The sequence below is a fragment of the Pocillopora verrucosa genome, chromosome 2, assembly GCF_036669915.1.
Source record: "Pocillopora verrucosa isolate sample1 chromosome 2, ASM3666991v2, whole genome shotgun sequence".
NCBI lineage: Eukaryota > Metazoa > Cnidaria > Anthozoa > Scleractinia > Pocilloporidae > Pocillopora > Pocillopora verrucosa.
In genome coordinates, this window is record NC_089313.1 from 1722114 (window position 1) to 1738505 (window position 16392).

General features: G+C 37.3%; 4 protein-coding genes across 6 annotated transcripts; 3 read left to right on the forward strand and 1 right to left on the reverse strand.

Annotated features, from left to right (window-relative positions):
- Positions 1–52: 52 nt before the first annotated feature.
- On the forward strand, positions 53–5671 carry LOC131797359 (all-trans retinoic acid-induced differentiation factor). Its single transcript, XM_059114976.2, has 8 exons — positions 53–337; positions 1146–1217; positions 2195–2278; positions 2799–2914; positions 3467–3508; positions 3635–3690; positions 4716–4804; positions 5321–5671. The coding sequence occupies exons 1-8, from the start codon at positions 105–107 to the stop codon at positions 5358–5360; spliced, it is 732 nt and encodes a 243-aa protein (XP_058970959.2). The 5' UTR covers positions 53–104; the 3' UTR covers positions 5361–5671.
- Positions 5672–6903: 1232 nt separating this feature from the next.
- LOC131797354 (ankyrin repeat domain-containing protein 66) lies at positions 6904–10933 on the forward strand. 3 transcript variants are annotated; one of them, XM_066162399.1, is made up of 4 exons: positions 6904–7215; positions 8263–8418; positions 9074–9302; positions 10003–10933. In XM_066162399.1, exons 2-4 carry the CDS (start codon positions 8280–8282, stop codon positions 10211–10213), a joined length of 579 nt encoding a protein of 192 aa, XP_066018496.1. In that variant the 5' UTR covers positions 6904–7215; positions 8263–8279; the 3' UTR covers positions 10214–10933. The 3 variants fall into 3 exon arrangements, with proteins under 3 accessions (XP_066018496.1, XP_066018495.1, XP_058970953.2); XM_066162398.1 differs by having other exon boundaries at positions 6904–7210; XM_059114970.2 differs by lacking the exon at positions 6904–7215 and adding an exon at positions 7470–7538.
- Positions 10711–13410, reverse strand: LOC131797353 (uncharacterized). Its single transcript, XM_059114967.2, has 3 exons — positions 12207–13410; positions 11558–11735; positions 10711–10866 (listed from the first exon to the last, which is right to left on the reverse strand). The coding sequence occupies exons 1-3, from the start codon at positions 13329–13331 to the stop codon at positions 10712–10714; spliced, it is 1458 nt and encodes a 485-aa protein (XP_058970950.2). The 5' UTR covers positions 13332–13410; the 3' UTR covers position 10711.
- Positions 13411–13451: 41 nt separating this feature from the next.
- On the forward strand, positions 13452–16357 carry LOC131797355 (small ribosomal subunit protein uS10). Its single transcript, XM_059114972.2, has 4 exons — positions 13452–13584; positions 14675–14774; positions 15351–15550; positions 16251–16357. Exons 1-4 carry the CDS (start codon positions 13582–13584, stop codon positions 16305–16307), a joined length of 360 nt encoding a protein of 119 aa, XP_058970955.1. The 5' UTR covers positions 13452–13581; the 3' UTR covers positions 16308–16357.
- Positions 16358–16392: the final 35 nt, after the last annotated feature.

Below are 16392 nucleotides of genomic sequence, written 5' to 3' on the forward strand. Positions count from 1 at the left end.
ATTAGTCAGCGGGTGACCCCATGGTAGCTGATCACATGATTTTCAGAGGATTCTCAAAACACGAGACGGTTCTGTTTCCCTCTGTAGGTTTTAATATTTTAAGTATGTCTCTAAATCTTCGCCGATTTTTCTCAGGCTGTTTACTTTTCTATTTTTTATTTATTGTAAATACGAGCTTCGGTAGTTTTCAAGGGCAATGGTCACACGATTCAAAAAAATTTGAGATTTGTAAGTTGAGGTCTTGCTTCGATGGAGGCCACAATGTCACAGCATCCTGTAAGGTAAATGAAACAACCATATGGCGATGTTGTGTGAGTAATGGAACAGGAATCATTGGGTAAGTTTTTTTTTGTATTATACTCTTTATTTATTCTTACGTTTTGAACATCTCTATTCAGTTTTGTACATCGAGCTTTGCAATTTTTGCAGTGTACCGGCTTCGATATCATTCAATAGATGATTCAGTAGATGGATTACTTTGTAAACTTAGAATTAACTTTTCCTAAATTAAACCCTGTATTCAAAACAGCCCAGGAATTCCTGCGTAGAAAAGTGCCTTAACAATCTAACTATTGAAAAAGTACGTCTGTCCAAATTAGTCAATTCAGAGATGCCTTGATCGAGTAAAGTTGGTGTGACTTCTTAAGACTCTCTCCTGTCTCGTAGTAAATTTTGCTAAGATACAATTTTTTTCGGATGGAGGAAAATCTGGCTCTCAAAATTATAATTTATAGAAAGACAAGGTAAGTTTTTATTGTGGACTCCAGTAGATTTAAGAGCTACACTTCTGATTACCCTGTCAGTTTAAGGATAGGGGCATACATTAGGCATCACTAACTAGAAAATTGGCTGAAAAATCATGGATTGCAATCTTCTTTATTCCATAAACAATAAAATTACTACTCTTACACATTTGCTTTGATGGGTAACTCATGCTCAATCTGATTCAATCCGATTCCAGAAACTGTAAAAATAGATCAGAGAACAAAAGTCAGTCACTTAAAACTGAAAAGTTTTGAAGAGTGTTGGTCTAAAATTAGGTGGAAATTCAAAATGATAGTGCAACACCACGAACCCAATCCTACACTCTCCTAGAGATCCATTTTAAATATATCTAACAGAAACATGTTATCTCTTGTTTCCAGGCTTGATCTCACTAACTGCTCTTTGAAAACTCTACCAAGTTTACAATCAGTGAATATGTCATTAAATTGGTTGTAAGTACAGAAAGTTCTTTATGTACTTAATTTAAACTATTACCTCTTCCAATCAGAAAGTAAAAATGTTCTTATTAGAACAATACTGTACATCTGTATACTTTACATAGTACAGCATAATTTTCAATCTCTTTTCTTTCATAAAGGAGGCAGGTTTCTTAAGAAACTTTGTTGCTAGGTCAGTGGATGAGTGTAACAAGATGATATGGTTTTATCAACTGAGTTGGTAAATTGGCCACTGTAAAGAGCTTCTAAACTTTTCTTTCAAGTAGAGAAAAAGACATTTTCAAAGAGCTGAATCACAACTATTATTTTTAGTTGTTCTTTGGTTTGTTAAAAATTGTTGTGAATCAGAATGAACCCTTTGACCTCTAAGAGTGATTGGCTTATAAATTCTCCTTTCAGTATCACTGCTGAATCAAACATTAAGATCATGAGAATAAAGGAAAGGACAGTCAACTCGAAATGCTCTCGATAATCAAACTAATTCTCCATGCCAGCTACATAGGAAATGAATAGAGCATAGTATGGAGAATTTTGATACCCATGTTAGGGTGCAAAGAGTTGACAGTTTTCTAAAGTAGACAGACACCAAACATATTAGAGACAAAAAATGTAAACATGGATTTGTTAAGGACTGTAAATGGTGAGAGTGTTGGAGATTGGTTAAGATTTCCTAACCATGATGCAGCTTTAACCAATATATTTTTGATTATTTCCCAATCAGTATTATTATGTTAGGGCAGAAATGTTACCTCATCCTCTCTGCAAAGAAGGGAGGCACATAAAACTGAAGGGGTGTGTGAAATAAAGCCTTGAGTAATATATGATACAACACTTACTTCTTTTTCTTTTGCAAAAGGGAATATGAGACAATTTGGAAGGAGAATCTAGTGGTTGATCAGAAGTCTCTTAGGCCTCTCTTTCCATGCACCACTTTATCTGAAATGAAGTTGACTGTTTTTCTCCTTTTTCAGATATTTACAGAACAATCCTGCTCTTGAATGTAACAGCTCAGCATTTCATGGTCATTTTAAGGGTTTTGCAAACTTGACAAAGCTGTAAGTACAGAATTTATAGCCCTCTAATCCTTAACCTTTTCACTCCCAAGATCTAATTAGTAATTCTCCTTACTATCTGCCATACAATTCTTATGATGCTAGTTCAGAGAATTTGGTATTGGATCAACCAATAATCCCATAATTGATATTCTTCTCTTTTCTCATTACCTACCTGCTTGATATTGTATTGATATTGTAAGGAGAAATTCTGTCTTGGTCACTTGTGGGAGTAAAAGGGTTAAGTGACTAGTATCAAATTTCTTGTTATAGCATCACCTCTGAGTCAAACATTAGGGTCATGAGAATAAAGAAAATGATCACCCACTTAAACAGCTCTGACTTGATTATTAAACAAATTCTCCCTGTGAGTACCTCAGGAACTGTGCATAGGCCAGTATTGAGAATATAGGAAGTGAACGGTTAGTAAAAGATGTGGGGCCTCAAGCTATTTATATCAATATTAATCCTATCTGGGTTTCTCAACAGAATTCATTTTAATGATTGAATGTCAAATGTTTAGGATTTTGCCAAGGAGATGTAATTGTACAGGGGGAGACAGTGTTTGGAAACAACACATTATCAATGGCTCAGTAAGACAGTGCTATGGGCAGAGAAATTCCTGCAAAGTCCTAAATGGTTAGCAGATTATGTTTAAAAGCAAACAGGCTTTGTTTTTGAATTTGCATTTTAAGAGAAACTTCTCCTAGAGATCATGATAGCAGGAAACTAAGAGTACAAGGTAATTTGGTTTAATCAACAGAATTCGTGATGTAAAGAATTTCTAAAGCTGAAGAATTGAGTGTTAGCCTTTCATCAGAGGGATGTTAAGGTCAGGGGTAGGGTTAGTGGGCCCTTTGCTCTGACAAAAGATTTTCAGCACATTTAAGTTGGATGCTTGTTTCAAATTTCATCAGTTACTGCCTGTGTAATTTTCCAGTCATTGTTCACCACTTGGAAAGTTTATTTGGATCCAACATTGTGACCAGCTTCCAGTTGGCTTGTTAGCTCAGTTGGTAGAGGTCATTGGTTAAAATCTGGTATGGGCCTGAATTTTTTTTTCAGCTCTCATTTCAACTACTAGTTCAGTAGTGTTCATAGCTGCAAGGATCGCTTATATCTCATGGTGACAGGTAACAGCATATTTTACTATTGATTCATTTTGACTTTGTTCATGACATTCTTTTCCAGTGACCTGCCCTGGGAATTCTGCTTGTTCTTCAAATGGTCCAGGTACTTATTGCCGAAAATTTTTTAACTTGAATTTGAACATGCTAAAGATATCTTTAAGTCACATGTTCCCTTCTGTGTAGATTCTGTATCTTATTTTTCCTTAACATGACTTTATTTTTTTATTAGGATTCTCACAATGTCTTTGTAAACCAGGTTGGCATGGTTATAAATGCTTAGTTAAGGTATGTTGTTAAACATTGAGGTTGAAATTTGAAATCTTACAACAGACTCATATAGGTTTTGGTACAAGCCAGTTACCGGCAGTCTACTGAGGACCACCCTCTGTTTAGCCAGCCAGCAGCTTCTAGTGTTTGGGTGTAGCCTTGCTACCCCTTTTTGGGCACAGCTTGTTACACCTTTGGCAGCCACTTTTGAAAATAGTTATTAAAACCACTGGCTTAGCACCATGATATGTACTTATTGACTGGGTGGGAGGGCCAGACAATTAATCATTTAATGATGTACTGACCCTGCACAGCGAGGTCTGTTTTCCTGTCCAGCCCAACCAAACTCAGTCAATAAGCATTTTATCGTATGACTACTAAGCACTGAAAATTTCGAAAATGTTGTTTCGACCTAAATAGTCCATGATAGATGGGCAAGTGGGGGACAATTACCCAAAGAAGTTCTGCAGTAAAAAAACTTATCCTTTGTTTTTTGGGGGAGTCAGAACAAGAGACTCACAATCCATCTATATGGGCTATTCTTCTCTTTTCTTTTTTCTGTTAAGTTTTTGCAACAAAGCAGTATGAGTGCAGTGCTGGTCAACTTTTTCTGCACTGAGTCACTTCAACCTGTCTGGCCCTAGACATGCCAGCTTTCACTATGGTTTTCTTTGGGATTGCTTGTGCAAGGCAGAATGGGTCATATAATGATAATTTCATTTACAGTATACTATTTAGTATTAGAGATAGAAATGATCCATTCTGGAATGAAATTTTCCTTTAATTATGTCAGCATGTTTGGTTTGAACCAGCTCACATCAGGATGAATGGTCTGATCAGTAAGCACAAAAATTGATGGTACACACTTTTTAAAGATAGCTTTAAAAGGATCAGTCAAAAGGATTTGCTGCAGAGGGTGTTTGTTTGGTTTTCTCTATCTAGTTTAGTTTTTCAGTATTGCATGGATGAAGAGTGTTTTTACTGTGGATAGACTTGATTAACATGATTGTTAGACTTCATTAACGTGAATATTCAACTTCCAGAGTGGATTTCCTTGGCTGTTAATTTTTGCTCCAGTTGGTGGATCAACAGTAGTTTTAATAGTTGTTATTCTGCTCATCCAGCGAAGAAGGTAATTTTGTTGCAGTTCAATATCTGTTTTCCATGGGCAAACACCCCTGACATTTGTGGACTCTGATTTAATGTACTTGGTCACACTGATTCCTTATGTTGCCTTGCTCTGAAAACACTTTTAGTGGGAATTTTCTAAACATAAAGTGTTTCTACATGCAAGCCTTTTTGCAAAAAAAAGCAGCATAGCAGCCAAGGCTGCCAATAATAAAATGAATAAAACTGACTCTTTGACTCTTTCATGTACGCCATTTTCTAAAATTAACCCTTTCACCCCTAAGAGTGCCTGACATGAATGATTAGCATCTAATTTCTCCCTACAGAGTTACCCCTGAATCACACACTAAGGTCACCAGAATGAAGGAAATGATCACTAACAGAAAAAGCTCCTGATTGTTGATCAAATTCTCCTTTTCGGCACCTTAGAAAATGTGTAGAGAGGAGTAGGGAGAATATACATACTGCTGCAAGGGTGTAAATGATTAAAATTATTTCCTGCCTCTGCTTTTCCTTGTAGGCGTGGACAAAGGCCAACACGTTATTCAGTACTCCACTGACCTAACTGACTGTTACTTAAGGCCAAGCCTTGCTGAAAAACAGCCAATCATTGATCTGCTCTTGGGAGGAAATTATCAGTACTGCTTCTCTACATCATATGTGCTGTCATGTAATCATTACAAAGCATTTCAGGAAATTCTCTATTAGACGAAGTAAAAAGTTAGGATTCTGATTTGACAGTGTCATCAATTATTCCTACTATACAATAGTTTTTTATTTATTTATTTTGAGATCAATTTTTTTATGTTATTTCTCAGGGTACAGTTACTTTGAAAATAAAGTTAATGAAGGTTTGTTCAAAACTGTTAAGGGGGGGAGGAGAGGGGATGGAGAGGGGGGAGGAGAGGGGGAGGAGAGGGGGGAGGAGAGGGGGTGGAGAGGGGGTTATTTTGCTGAACAAATCATGCTTGTACAAGTCTTCCACGTGCAATTTTTTGTTAGAATTTACAATGTGACTAAATGAGGAGAATAGTAGAGTATTAAATTTTTAAGTTATTTTTGTTTTTGCTTTACCTTGTTTTGAAAATTTTTAATAAGTTTCAGTTTGTAAGTATGACTTACTTCATAAACTGAAGTGTAAGTCCATTTTTCATGTTTTGCACAGAAAAATTTCTTAATACATCCACCCAAGCCCAACTTTGCAAAAAGAGAAAAAAAAGATTAAAAAGTTCATTCATTGCTAATCTCATGTGACATTAAATTAATATCCTGCAGCTTTCTCCCACTGAATTTTTCTCAAAAAACAGTAAAGTTATGGTTTTTCAAAACACAAACCGAATTTATCAATTTGTTTCATTCTTTTACTTGTGTTTTTTAAGTCCAAACCTTTTTTAAATCTGTCATTGTTACTGTTACATAAATCTTATTCTCAACTTTAGCTTCTCCATATATGTATTATACTCTTAATCTTAAAGAATTATCTTGTAGATTGACTTGTGTAATTGGAAATTTTTGCGAATAAATAAATTCTTAATGAAAATTTCCTCGATTGCATTTTTGTATGTTGTTATTTGCCTCTAATTGCATAGAGTGACGGGTATTAGATTTCTCACCCTTAAATCAAATGATGAGAAAAACGAAAATATGAACCAATTTAAGAAGCTCCTAATTGTCAAACAAATTTTCCTTGTCAGAGTCACTGAAAATGTAAGAAAATTGCGAAGAATGTGAATTCTTAAAGCAAGGGTGTAAAGGTTTCTGCGATATATTCACTGATTTAACGAGGTGTATGTAGTGATTGCGTCCAACACAGTTCAGAAAGTTTTAAAAAGAGGAACTTTAAAAGCTGCATGTGTAGCATGAACAAAACTAAAGGATCGATAAGAAGCCGACGTGAGTTAAAAAAAAAAAGGGTTAGTACGCCACCAATGATCGATAGGGGAGCAGAACAGAATTTATCCCGCATATCCTCGCGACGTGATCGTCATGTATGCACATAAATTGATTCCAGCTTGATTTAATTCATGTGCATAAATCAATTTGAGCAGGTGTATTTTGACGAGGCAAGCTATTGGGATATTCATATGTTAATATCTTCTACTTACTGTTGATTTCTGTAATGTTGACACAACAAAACAGCTTACTGTGTACTAAAAAAAAAACACCGTGTCGTTTTAGTACCAATGTATAAAATACCTCTCAAAGTGTCGCGCTTCCATCTGCAAGAGTCCTTGGCTTAGAGCTCAGTGGCAATTTCACACCGCAATTTTAAGTCATTTAATTGAGGAATAGAATAATCTTTGGCCTATAGCTTTCATATCAAAGAAGTAGGATGAAATTGCCATCATGTTGTGTGGGAAGATCAGGTGAAAGTCTTCACAATATTCAGTAGCTCCAGATATAACGAGAGGTAAGGTAAGGTAAGGTAAGGACTGAAATTGGCCGATTGTGTGTAACATTAAAAAAAATCAATCGCATTAAGACTGCTTTACGACGAAAATTAATCTAAATGAGATGAACCAGAGTAAATTTTTAAACCCTAGGTAGATTTTTTATAATTTATATCACTGAAATAGAATACGTAAAATTTGCATGTTTGAGTAAATTTATTTTTATTTATACACCAACGTTTCATTACTCGTATTTTATTAATTGCGATGTGTCCAGAAGCAACACCACGTTAACAAATAAACTGGCTGACCTCCAACCAGCATTCAAAAACGAATATCTCAATGGAGGTAATACGATAAATAAGAGAGCAAGGTGCATAAATTTAAGTATGGAAAAAGTAGGAAATTGTGGCGTGAATTTCATTTTCTGTTTCGAAATTTGTTTACGATTGATTTTAAAGATGCCTTGGGCACGGCTTTTCAACCAAAGCAACTTTTGCATTAAAAGTAACAGTGATGCCTTACCTCGTGTATTAAAGCACTTATTACTTTTCAATTAAGCTAAGTTATTACCAAAGATCAGTACTTGAACTTAAGTTGAAACGTTTTACCTAATCTAATATCTTCCGGGATAAAAGGGAATTTTGAGCTGCTTTGTTAGATTCGCATGCGTAAAGAATTTTGACCATCCTGGTCTATAAGAAATGTGTATATTTTATTCTTGTACTTAGAAGAAGGATTTCCATAGAATACAGCGCGTGGATGAAAATTTTTAGGATACAAGGTTTTTCAATCGAGTATTCTCGAATCCGGAAAAAACGTCGGACTGACTGACTGTCAGACTGAGAGAGTGACTGACTGAGTAGGGGTTGGTTGATTACTATGACGCCTACCGCACTAACTACCAGAACACTGGAAGATTGTAATGAAAAGGTGAACTTTCCGATTGGTATTGCTACCAAAGCCAACCGCTATGATGAACTTAACGAAGGACAAACAGCACGCAAACCTAGGTGTATTAAGCCTTAGAAAGAAGCCTTGAATATTGAAACTTTATCTTTCTTATCCTAAGTTGTGGTGACGTCACGTATGACGGATTTACACGAGGCCGCCGCTGTTGGCGATGCTCAGGTCGTGGAATACCTGCTGCTTAGTGGTGAGTCAGATCCGGACGGGGAGGACTGGGACTGGGGCAAAAGGACGCCCCTTCACGTAGCAGCCGCAGCAGGTATGGTGAAAATCAAAGGACAAAATGTTCGTGACTGTTTGAATCGTTAGCATGTGCAACCCGTGAGCTGTGTCTTTCGGTGCCTGACGAGAGATTCAAATTATGACGACACACTTATGTATTAACGCATAGACCGATCTGACGGCTATGATCGTCAAAAAAAGATCTTAGGGCTTCTCACTTCTTTGCCGAAAAACGGCGATTTCTTCTCCCGCCTACTCATGCAACTACAACGTTTAGTAACATAATTTTAACATTATGATAACCTAAGCAGTTCGCAAGGGAGGGGTCAAGGTCAAGAATTTAGCAAGGGACTGTTCAATCCAGTGGGACCCATTACTAAATCAAACGACTTCCGACGGGTTGTAAACGTCTTCAGGCATCCCTATTAATTGATCGGTCAGGCTGGCTTTCACTATGACATTAGCGTAAGCTTACACTGCTGTTCGCAATCTTCGTAACGCGCTGATTATAAGTTGTTTTGGTTCAAATGAGAGGCAATGATAATCATCACACCTTAGATTGAGTCACCATGAAAACTATTATTCCGGACGCCAAACATTCTTTATTTAACTCAACGGAAAATTGCAACGAAACCGTTCCGTTTTCTCCGAATCTGCGTCTCACGCGTTTTTTTCCTGTGATGTACATTAAGGTCATTTGGGGTGCGTCGAGAAGCTCCTGGAACATGGAGCTGATGGTGAGATGCGCATGGCAGGAGGATGGACGCCAGCTCACTGTGCTGCTGAACATGGCAGCGTGGCAATATTGCAGGCTCTTGCTGAAAATGGGATTAGTGTAACAAAAAAGGACAACACTGGAGACACACCGAAACGAGTTGCACAGATCTATGGGCACAAGGGCTGTGTAAAATTTTTTGAAAGGTGAGAATAGTTTTTTTTTGGTTATTTTGACTAAGATTGGTCCGCTATTGCGTGAAACTTAAGGATCCTGGTTTGACAAATGATATTTCCCACTTAAATAGAAACTCGAGAAAAAACAAAATATGCCGACGAAAGTGGAAAAAAAAAAAGAGGTCCCAGCCGACAAAAACGCCACCTTAGTTCTGTCCTTGATCTGCACGTAACGTATTTTCTGCGATGTACGCCATTTCGTGAGCCGCAGTGAAGAAAACTGCAAGAGTGTAAATGTGAACGATTCATTGTTTCCAGTGAAAATCAATACTTTCTTTGAACTCAATCTGTGGGTGATTGATGGCTTTGACGGCAACCAATTGATGCTTCAAAAGCTTGAGTTAAATGTCAAATTCGGAGGCTACGGTTCACAAGGTTATTATCTCTTGGGTTCACGCAGGACACTAATAATATTAATGACAGTTGATACTTCTATGCCTCGAAACAACAAAAATACGAGAGGTGAACATAATTGTTTTTCTCTAGACTGAAAAGTTTTTACGGTACCTGAAATGGTGTGTATACGTAAGTTCACGACACAAGGATTAAAGCCTCATTAATTTACCAATATACTTAGAACATCCTCAGCTTGGCGAAAAAATGATTTTATGCATTTCTTGTTCAATTTTTTGGACAACGAAAAAGAATAAACAGATGGTTTTCGTTCCAGATTAGAAAATAAATTTAAAGAAGAAAAAACAAATGGGTCGGAAACTGAGGATGAAAGCAGGACGACTACGCCCATCTTCAACCTCGATACGATGAAGAGGCTCGAGACAGAAGCAGATTCCCAAACGGGACAGTCAGCAATGGAAGGAGAAACAAGTGAGGAGGAAATTGAAAACAATCACAACTCAAGGGTCACATTTTTATTGACATAAAACAGAAGTGTGATACAATCTTCGTGCATGGTAATTCTGGGGACTATAGTTTTGAAACCTCTCCTCAAGAAAACCCAATTTGGAAACTTGGAAGAGAGAAAAATACACACAAGAATGAGAGATGTAGTCTCCAATGAGAATGACAACCATTGAATATTACAGCAGTGTTCACTTTCACATACTTTCTTAGAATCCTAGTGATACTTGGAAAATTGTTTTCAGAATTTCTGGAGGGAAATGTGAGTGATTTTAAGTCATATCTGTGAAAAAGCCTTCTGGCTGTTGTCTTGATACTCTACACCAGAATGAATCCTACATGTTTCTCATTTCTTATTGGTAATATAGCTAGCAGTAGTTTTGCGTTCATGAGATGAGGCAAGTTTTACAAAGACCTTCACTTCTTTACAAAGCAACACTTCAGTACACCCAAAAATCAAATTTAGCTGTTCCCCAACAATCCATCTTGCAGTGAAAGCTAATATTCTGAGGTAGAACTTCTCATCTGGACACTGTGAATTTAGATAGGAGCTCAACAATGTCATCAAGTCCTAAATCCTCAGCTAAGCTCATGGGTGTCACAGTGGCAGGGATGCCCATCTTAACGCCCAGATCACATTTTGCCTCTAACATTACTGAGACCATTTCAGCATTACCTGAGAAAAGAGAACAATTTACTCAAATAGAAGAAATAAATATTTTAATAAAATTTACTTTCTACTGCCTGCAGAACAGCCATGACTTTTTTTTGGCAGGGAGGGGGGGGGGGGGAGAGGGGTAAATAGTTTTTATAGTGCTGCTTTTTAAGTGTCACTGCAGCACAGGGCTTGAAATAATGGCGAGTTAACACAACAGATAATCAATGTCCAGTCAACTATGAGTTTTGTCTGGTCCTCTCTTCCGATAGCCACACATTTTTTCAATAGTTCATGTATGGGAGGGGGGAAGGTGAGATTTATAGACATATGAGGTAAAGGATATTTGTCAGGCCAAAAATGGGTTATGGCTGAGCAAAAATAGGAAAAAAGGTTTAACCAGAAAACTTGACTGGTGCCCCCAAGAAATTATTTCAAGCATTGCAGCACATGTTACTGACTCATGCTCCTCCCTCAGCTCAACATCTGCCATTTTCTTGGGTGTGGTCTTCAATTTTATTTTTTGGAGAGGGGAGCTCATGTCCTGAACAGCAGCTGGCAATTGAGCCTCACTCTCCCCTCTCACAAAAATGCAAACATATCAAAGTAGAACTGACTAGTAGCCTTCTTGAGCATTTAGGTCTCAGTCTCTGCAATTGGCTAATTTTTGCATTCGTCTGACGATATACTACTCTTTACTAATACTACTTACCACTCATTATGGCAAGATGAAGTGGTGTTGCTCCTTCACATTCAGGATTCCAAGCATTGACATCTGCTCCAGCATTAATCAACACCTTCACCAGGGTGATATTACCTGTATTCACTGCTGCATGAAGGGGAGTGTTCCCAGAAGGTGCCTTTTCATTGATATCCACTCTTGGATTCAGCTTTGAATGCAAAACATAAAAAGTAAGATGTGTAATTCAAGATTAGGGAGACAAACCAGTGAATTTTTAATCCCTGGCCTGACTTCTATATCCTCATGTTCAGGGTGAAGTCTTGTAGTTTCGACACCACAGGACAAGATGACCAATCAGGCCTAGGTTTTCTCTCCTCCCCTCCCCTCCCCTTCCCTCCCCTCCCCCCAGTTCCTTTAAATTCTACCATAACAACCCTCCTCACTTTGAAAAAATGCATGTTCCTTCCACTTTTTTCAACATTGTCTCATCGACAGCCCTCATTTGATCTGGGCATACAACTCATCCTCTCTTGCAACCTTAATAATCTAAAAAAGCTGGCTACATCAACACGCACATCTGCTTCCTAACATGCTTCTCTCCAGCTTGCTTGCCTGATGATCAATGACATTAGCCACAACAACAATAGCAACAGTAGCAATACACCTAACATTTCCCTACCTTCAATAGAGAACTCAGGATGTTTTCTTTGCTGCTGAGAACAGATACAAAAACCAGGCTTTTACCACTGCTGTCCTTAAGGGTGTTATGCTGTAAACCATAATTCTGTAGTAAATAATCAAGGACATCTGGAAGGTTTTTCCGTACAGCTTGAAATGCAAATTCAGTTGCTATAGTAGTAAGAGTTTTACTAACAAGAAAATTTTCTTTAAGGTCTTTGTAGCTACTTCTGTTGAATGCCTGCTTGTAAAATTCCAGTACCCCTGAGCATATATTCACAACTGCAAATGCTCTTGTTGCTAATATAAGTTGCACATATTGCTTGTTTGATGTTGAACACTGAACATCTGAGAGAAGGGCACGGTAAGTGTTTTTCTTTCCAGAACACAAACATAGTAAAATTTTGAGGAAGAAATCTTTAGTTTCAGAGTTATGAAACTTTTCCGGGTATTCCCAAAACACAGATCTAGCAAAGGCATCAATATCTTGACTCGAAACAGATCCTCCGTCCAAGCCAGCTCCAAAAGCAAATTTGATTTCCTCCATTGAAATTGTGAACTCCATTTCTATAAGCTCTCTTTGTTTTGATCTTGGCATTTCAGACAGCCAAAAGTGGGCAAATTGAATAAAATTGTCACTAAAATGCAACCACGAGGTCAGTTGTTGAATTGAAGTATTCGCTCTTGTTAGCCAATCACTGACGACAGTTGCGTCCATGTAAAGAAGAACAGAATCAAAATTAGGTTTCTGTCGTTTAGTATCCTTCCTTCGGGCCCCATAGTCGTTTGCATTTTGGGAGCGAACTGTTGGTGAATTCCGACCAGAAGAAGATGGGCTAGATATAGCACTTGATGAGGCACCAATCGGCGGTAATGGTGACCCTCTGTCTGAAGATCCAGGGCTTAATGGAGGACTGTCAGGCTTTCCCTTCATAGGTAAAGGTTCTAAGTCCTTATTACGTCTCTTTGGTAGAGCAGGCTGCGAGACTTCAAGTGGAATGTCACCAAAATCTTGCAATGATTCTGAACTACTACTATGATACAGTTCCTCTTCCTCATCGTCATCACGATATGACAATCTGGAGACGTTGATAAGTTCTCGCAAATCTTTCACACTACGAGTCATCTTCTACGAAATCACCGCAATGAATATGGTAACATAACTGTTATGTTGAACGTAGCAACCACCGAAGCTTTTCCGCCATTTTGAGTTGTATATTAAACTGAGGGGTACTGGATTGAATACCCAGAATGCCTGGCGGACCATTGATATATATTAACACCACGTGTCTCCTTTCTTTCTCTCTCGCCGCCATTTTGTTACAGAGATCTGGCTCACCGCTGTTCATTAAAGAATAAGTCGGCCAATTTTAAGCATGGTAGGTTACCAGCATTTTATAAAGAGAAGTTAGGGTTAAAGCTATACCGAAGAAAACAATAAATGGTTGATAATTCGTCAGATCGTTCATTTTAGACGAGAACGCTTTAGTTCTTACCGGATGTTATCTCCCTTTAACGTTCGTGTTCAACCTACTGATTTTTTGGAATTGAAGCCCTCCTTTCCTTATGGAAACGGCATTAATTCATCAAACATTCAATGTTCCTCTTGTAGCTTGGTGCATCTTGTTTGGAAATCATTCCATTGTTTTAAAGTGTCACCTTACGAGATCTGCTCACGAAATGAGAATGTTAACCCTTTAACTCTCATGAGTGACCATGACAGAATTTCTCCCCATAATATCAATACAATATCAAGCAGACAAGTGATGAGAATAAAGAAAAATATCAGTTGGGGGATTAGCTGATCCAATACCAAATTCTCCAAACTAACATCACTAGAACTGTAAGGGAGACAGTAAGGAGAATTATCAATGAGATCTTGAGAGTTAAAGGGTTAATTAAAACTGTCAATTATATGATGTACACAATCATATCAGCTGAAAAAAAACCGGTGATTTTTGATGTTGATGTATTCTAAACATTTGCTTGAATTAAGATGACAGCCTATGAACAAAATCATAATTTTTCAAACCTGGGAGGAAATTATCATGAAAGTTTCATAAAATAAATGTCTTGATAAACTGAATCTTCTGCTGAAATTTTCCATTATTTAAACCAAAATTAACTTCCCTTTGCTGGTGGAACATTTAAATACCAACCCTTGACTTTTCAATCTTTAAATTTTCTTTGAACCAATTTCTTTTTCTTCAGAAAGATCACAGAATATTGGAATGCACCCAATTCAGTGATAATATAGTTGATATTTAACCCCTAACATTAAACTTTCTAAAATTATCAACCTGGAATTTCGTGTTTTTATTTCAACATGTCATCCTGGAAACAGTTCATCAGTACTGACAAGCTTTTCTCAAGAGGGTCTAATTTACAATGATATGTTAATGAGGCTTAATGTCAAACCACAAATTGGATCTGATAAGCTAGAGATTTGATATTTTTTTTGCTTTTTAGTCTCACTATAAGGAAAAAAGTGCTGTGCCAGAAGAAGAGGCTCAGATCCACAGGATCCGCATCACTCTCACCAGCCGAAATGTGAAAAGTTTGGAAAAGGGTCAGTGCTAGTGTTAACTCTTTCTTGTGGTATATGGGGGGGGTTTAGTATTTTCTGGTATTCTAGTTAACATTTTTGAAAACCTCCTGGGAAGGGGGTTAATGAAGATTTTACTAAGAGTCAAAATACTGGTCATTACTTTGGTTTTTTAATTGTGGCCCTTTTTATTATAAAATCTATATAGTATGCATCTTAATTTTTGGTGAAAATCCAATGATGTTCAAAACTGAAACTGATGCAGCCTTTCACATATAAGTGTACTTTGTACTGCCATGCTGCTTAGCCAAAATAAATGACAAAAATTTTCAGTTTTTGGTATGGAACAAAGGAGGGCACACAAAATTATTCATGGTACCCAACTATTATTTGTTTTAGAAGCCTTTTTAAAATTTCTTGTTCTGTCTATTGCTACACCTCTCATCTGCTAATTTTGGGGAAAGTATAGAGAACATTTTAGACATAAACAGTGAGATCCATCTTAACTCCTCCTAGTTAACCTTCTATTACCAGCCACACACAAGTTGTCACTATTTTGCTCGTTAGCTTCTATTCTAAACCTTCTCTTCTATTCCTAAGTGTGTGCTGATCTGATCCGTGGAGCTAAGGACAAGAAGCTCAGAGTGAAGGGTCCAGTCCGAATGCCAACAAAATACCTGAAGATTACCACACGTAAGACTCCCTGTGGAGAGGGCTCCAAGACTTGGGACAGGTTCGAAATGAGGATCCATAAGCGTCTGATTGATCTTCACAGTCCATCGGAGATTGTCAAGCAAATTGTATCCTTTACTTTTATCTTTGAAGATGTGGTTGATACAATTTTCATTTTGTTTGTTGGATTATTAGTTTAAAAAAAATGGCTTTGATAATCTTTTTTACTGTGTAAGGGCTGGTTTATACATAAAATGCAGCCACAGCAGATGTATCACAGTCAAACCGTGATTATCTGGAACTGGATTATCCTGATTTTTGGATTATTTGGACTTTTCTTTTCTGGTACCATTATTTACATTATCAATATTCATACTTTTGATTATTTGAAGTCTTGATTATCCAGACTGTTAAGCCCAGTCCCTTGAGTCCAAATATTTGAAGTTCAACCATATGGTGCTAGTGGTTAGTTTGGGCATATCTACTTATCCTTGGGTTGTATGCATTTTGGAAATACAGCTATCTGTTTGTGTGTCTTTGTCTTCACTAACCACCTTGAGTGTTACATGTGAACTATTAACTGATGGTACTGCTCAGGGGTTTAATGAAGCTTTTTTCATAAGCCACTGCTGTGAGTGTTATAGTAAAAGCAAACACTAAACAGGAGAGCCTGCTTGAAAGTCAAACAGACAGTGGTAAGAACTTCTGTATGCAGCACTGGAATGCTGGTAACTTGCTATTCATGGAACTCCTGTTACTACCTTAAGTTTTTGTCAATAAAAAGTTTGCTCAATTTTTATTTTTTTTCCTTGACCCATCATTATTCAGACATCCATTAGTATTGAGCCTGGTGTTGAGGTTGAAGTGACCATTGCTGATGTCTAAATGGTGTAACAAATAAAACAACAACCAATAAAATGTTGACAAAACTGAAACTTAATTCTCAATTTTTTCTTTGATGCATGGAGTT

Coding starts and splice junctions, on each gene's coding strand:
- LOC131797354 (XM_066162399.1), top strand. CDS start 8,280: ATGACGGATTTACACGAGGCCGCCGCTGTTGGCGATGCTCAGGTCGTG. Junction 8,419..9,073: donor TCACGTAGCAGCCGCAGCAG/GTATGGTGAAAA, acceptor ATGTACATTAAG/GTCATTTGGGGTGCGTCGAG. Junction 9,303..10,002: donor TGTGTAAAATTTTTTGAAAG/GTGAGAATAGTT, acceptor TTTTCGTTCCAG/ATTAGAAAATAAATTTAAAG.
- LOC131797355 (XM_059114972.2), top strand. Junction 14,775..15,350: donor TGTGAAAAGTTTGGAAAAGG/GTCAGTGCTAGT, acceptor TCTATTCCTAAG/TGTGTGCTGATCTGATCCGT. Junction 15,551..16,250: donor CGGAGATTGTCAAGCAAATT/GTATCCTTTACT, acceptor ATCATTATTCAG/ACATCCATTAGTATTGAGCC.
- LOC131797359 (XM_059114976.2), top strand. CDS start 105: ATGTCTCTAAATCTTCGCCGATTTTTCTCAGGCTGTTTACTTTTCTAT. Junction 2,279..2,798: donor TTTGCAAACTTGACAAAGCT/GTAAGTACAGAA, acceptor TCAAATGTTTAG/GATTTTGCCAAGGAGATGTA. Junction 4,805..5,320: donor CTGCTCATCCAGCGAAGAAG/GTAATTTTGTTG, acceptor TTTTCCTTGTAG/GCGTGGACAAAGGCCAACAC.
- LOC131797353 (XM_059114967.2), bottom strand. CDS start 13,331: ATGACTCGTAGTGTGAAAGATTTGCGAGAACTTATCAACGTCTCCAGA. Junction 11,736..12,206: donor TCCTGAGTTCTCTATTGAAG/GTAGGGAAATGT, acceptor TTGCATTCAAAG/CTGAATCCAAGAGTGGATAT. Junction 10,867..11,557: donor TCATCTTGCCATAATGAGTG/GTAAGTAGTATT, acceptor CTCTTTTCTCAG/GTAATGCTGAAATGGTCTCA.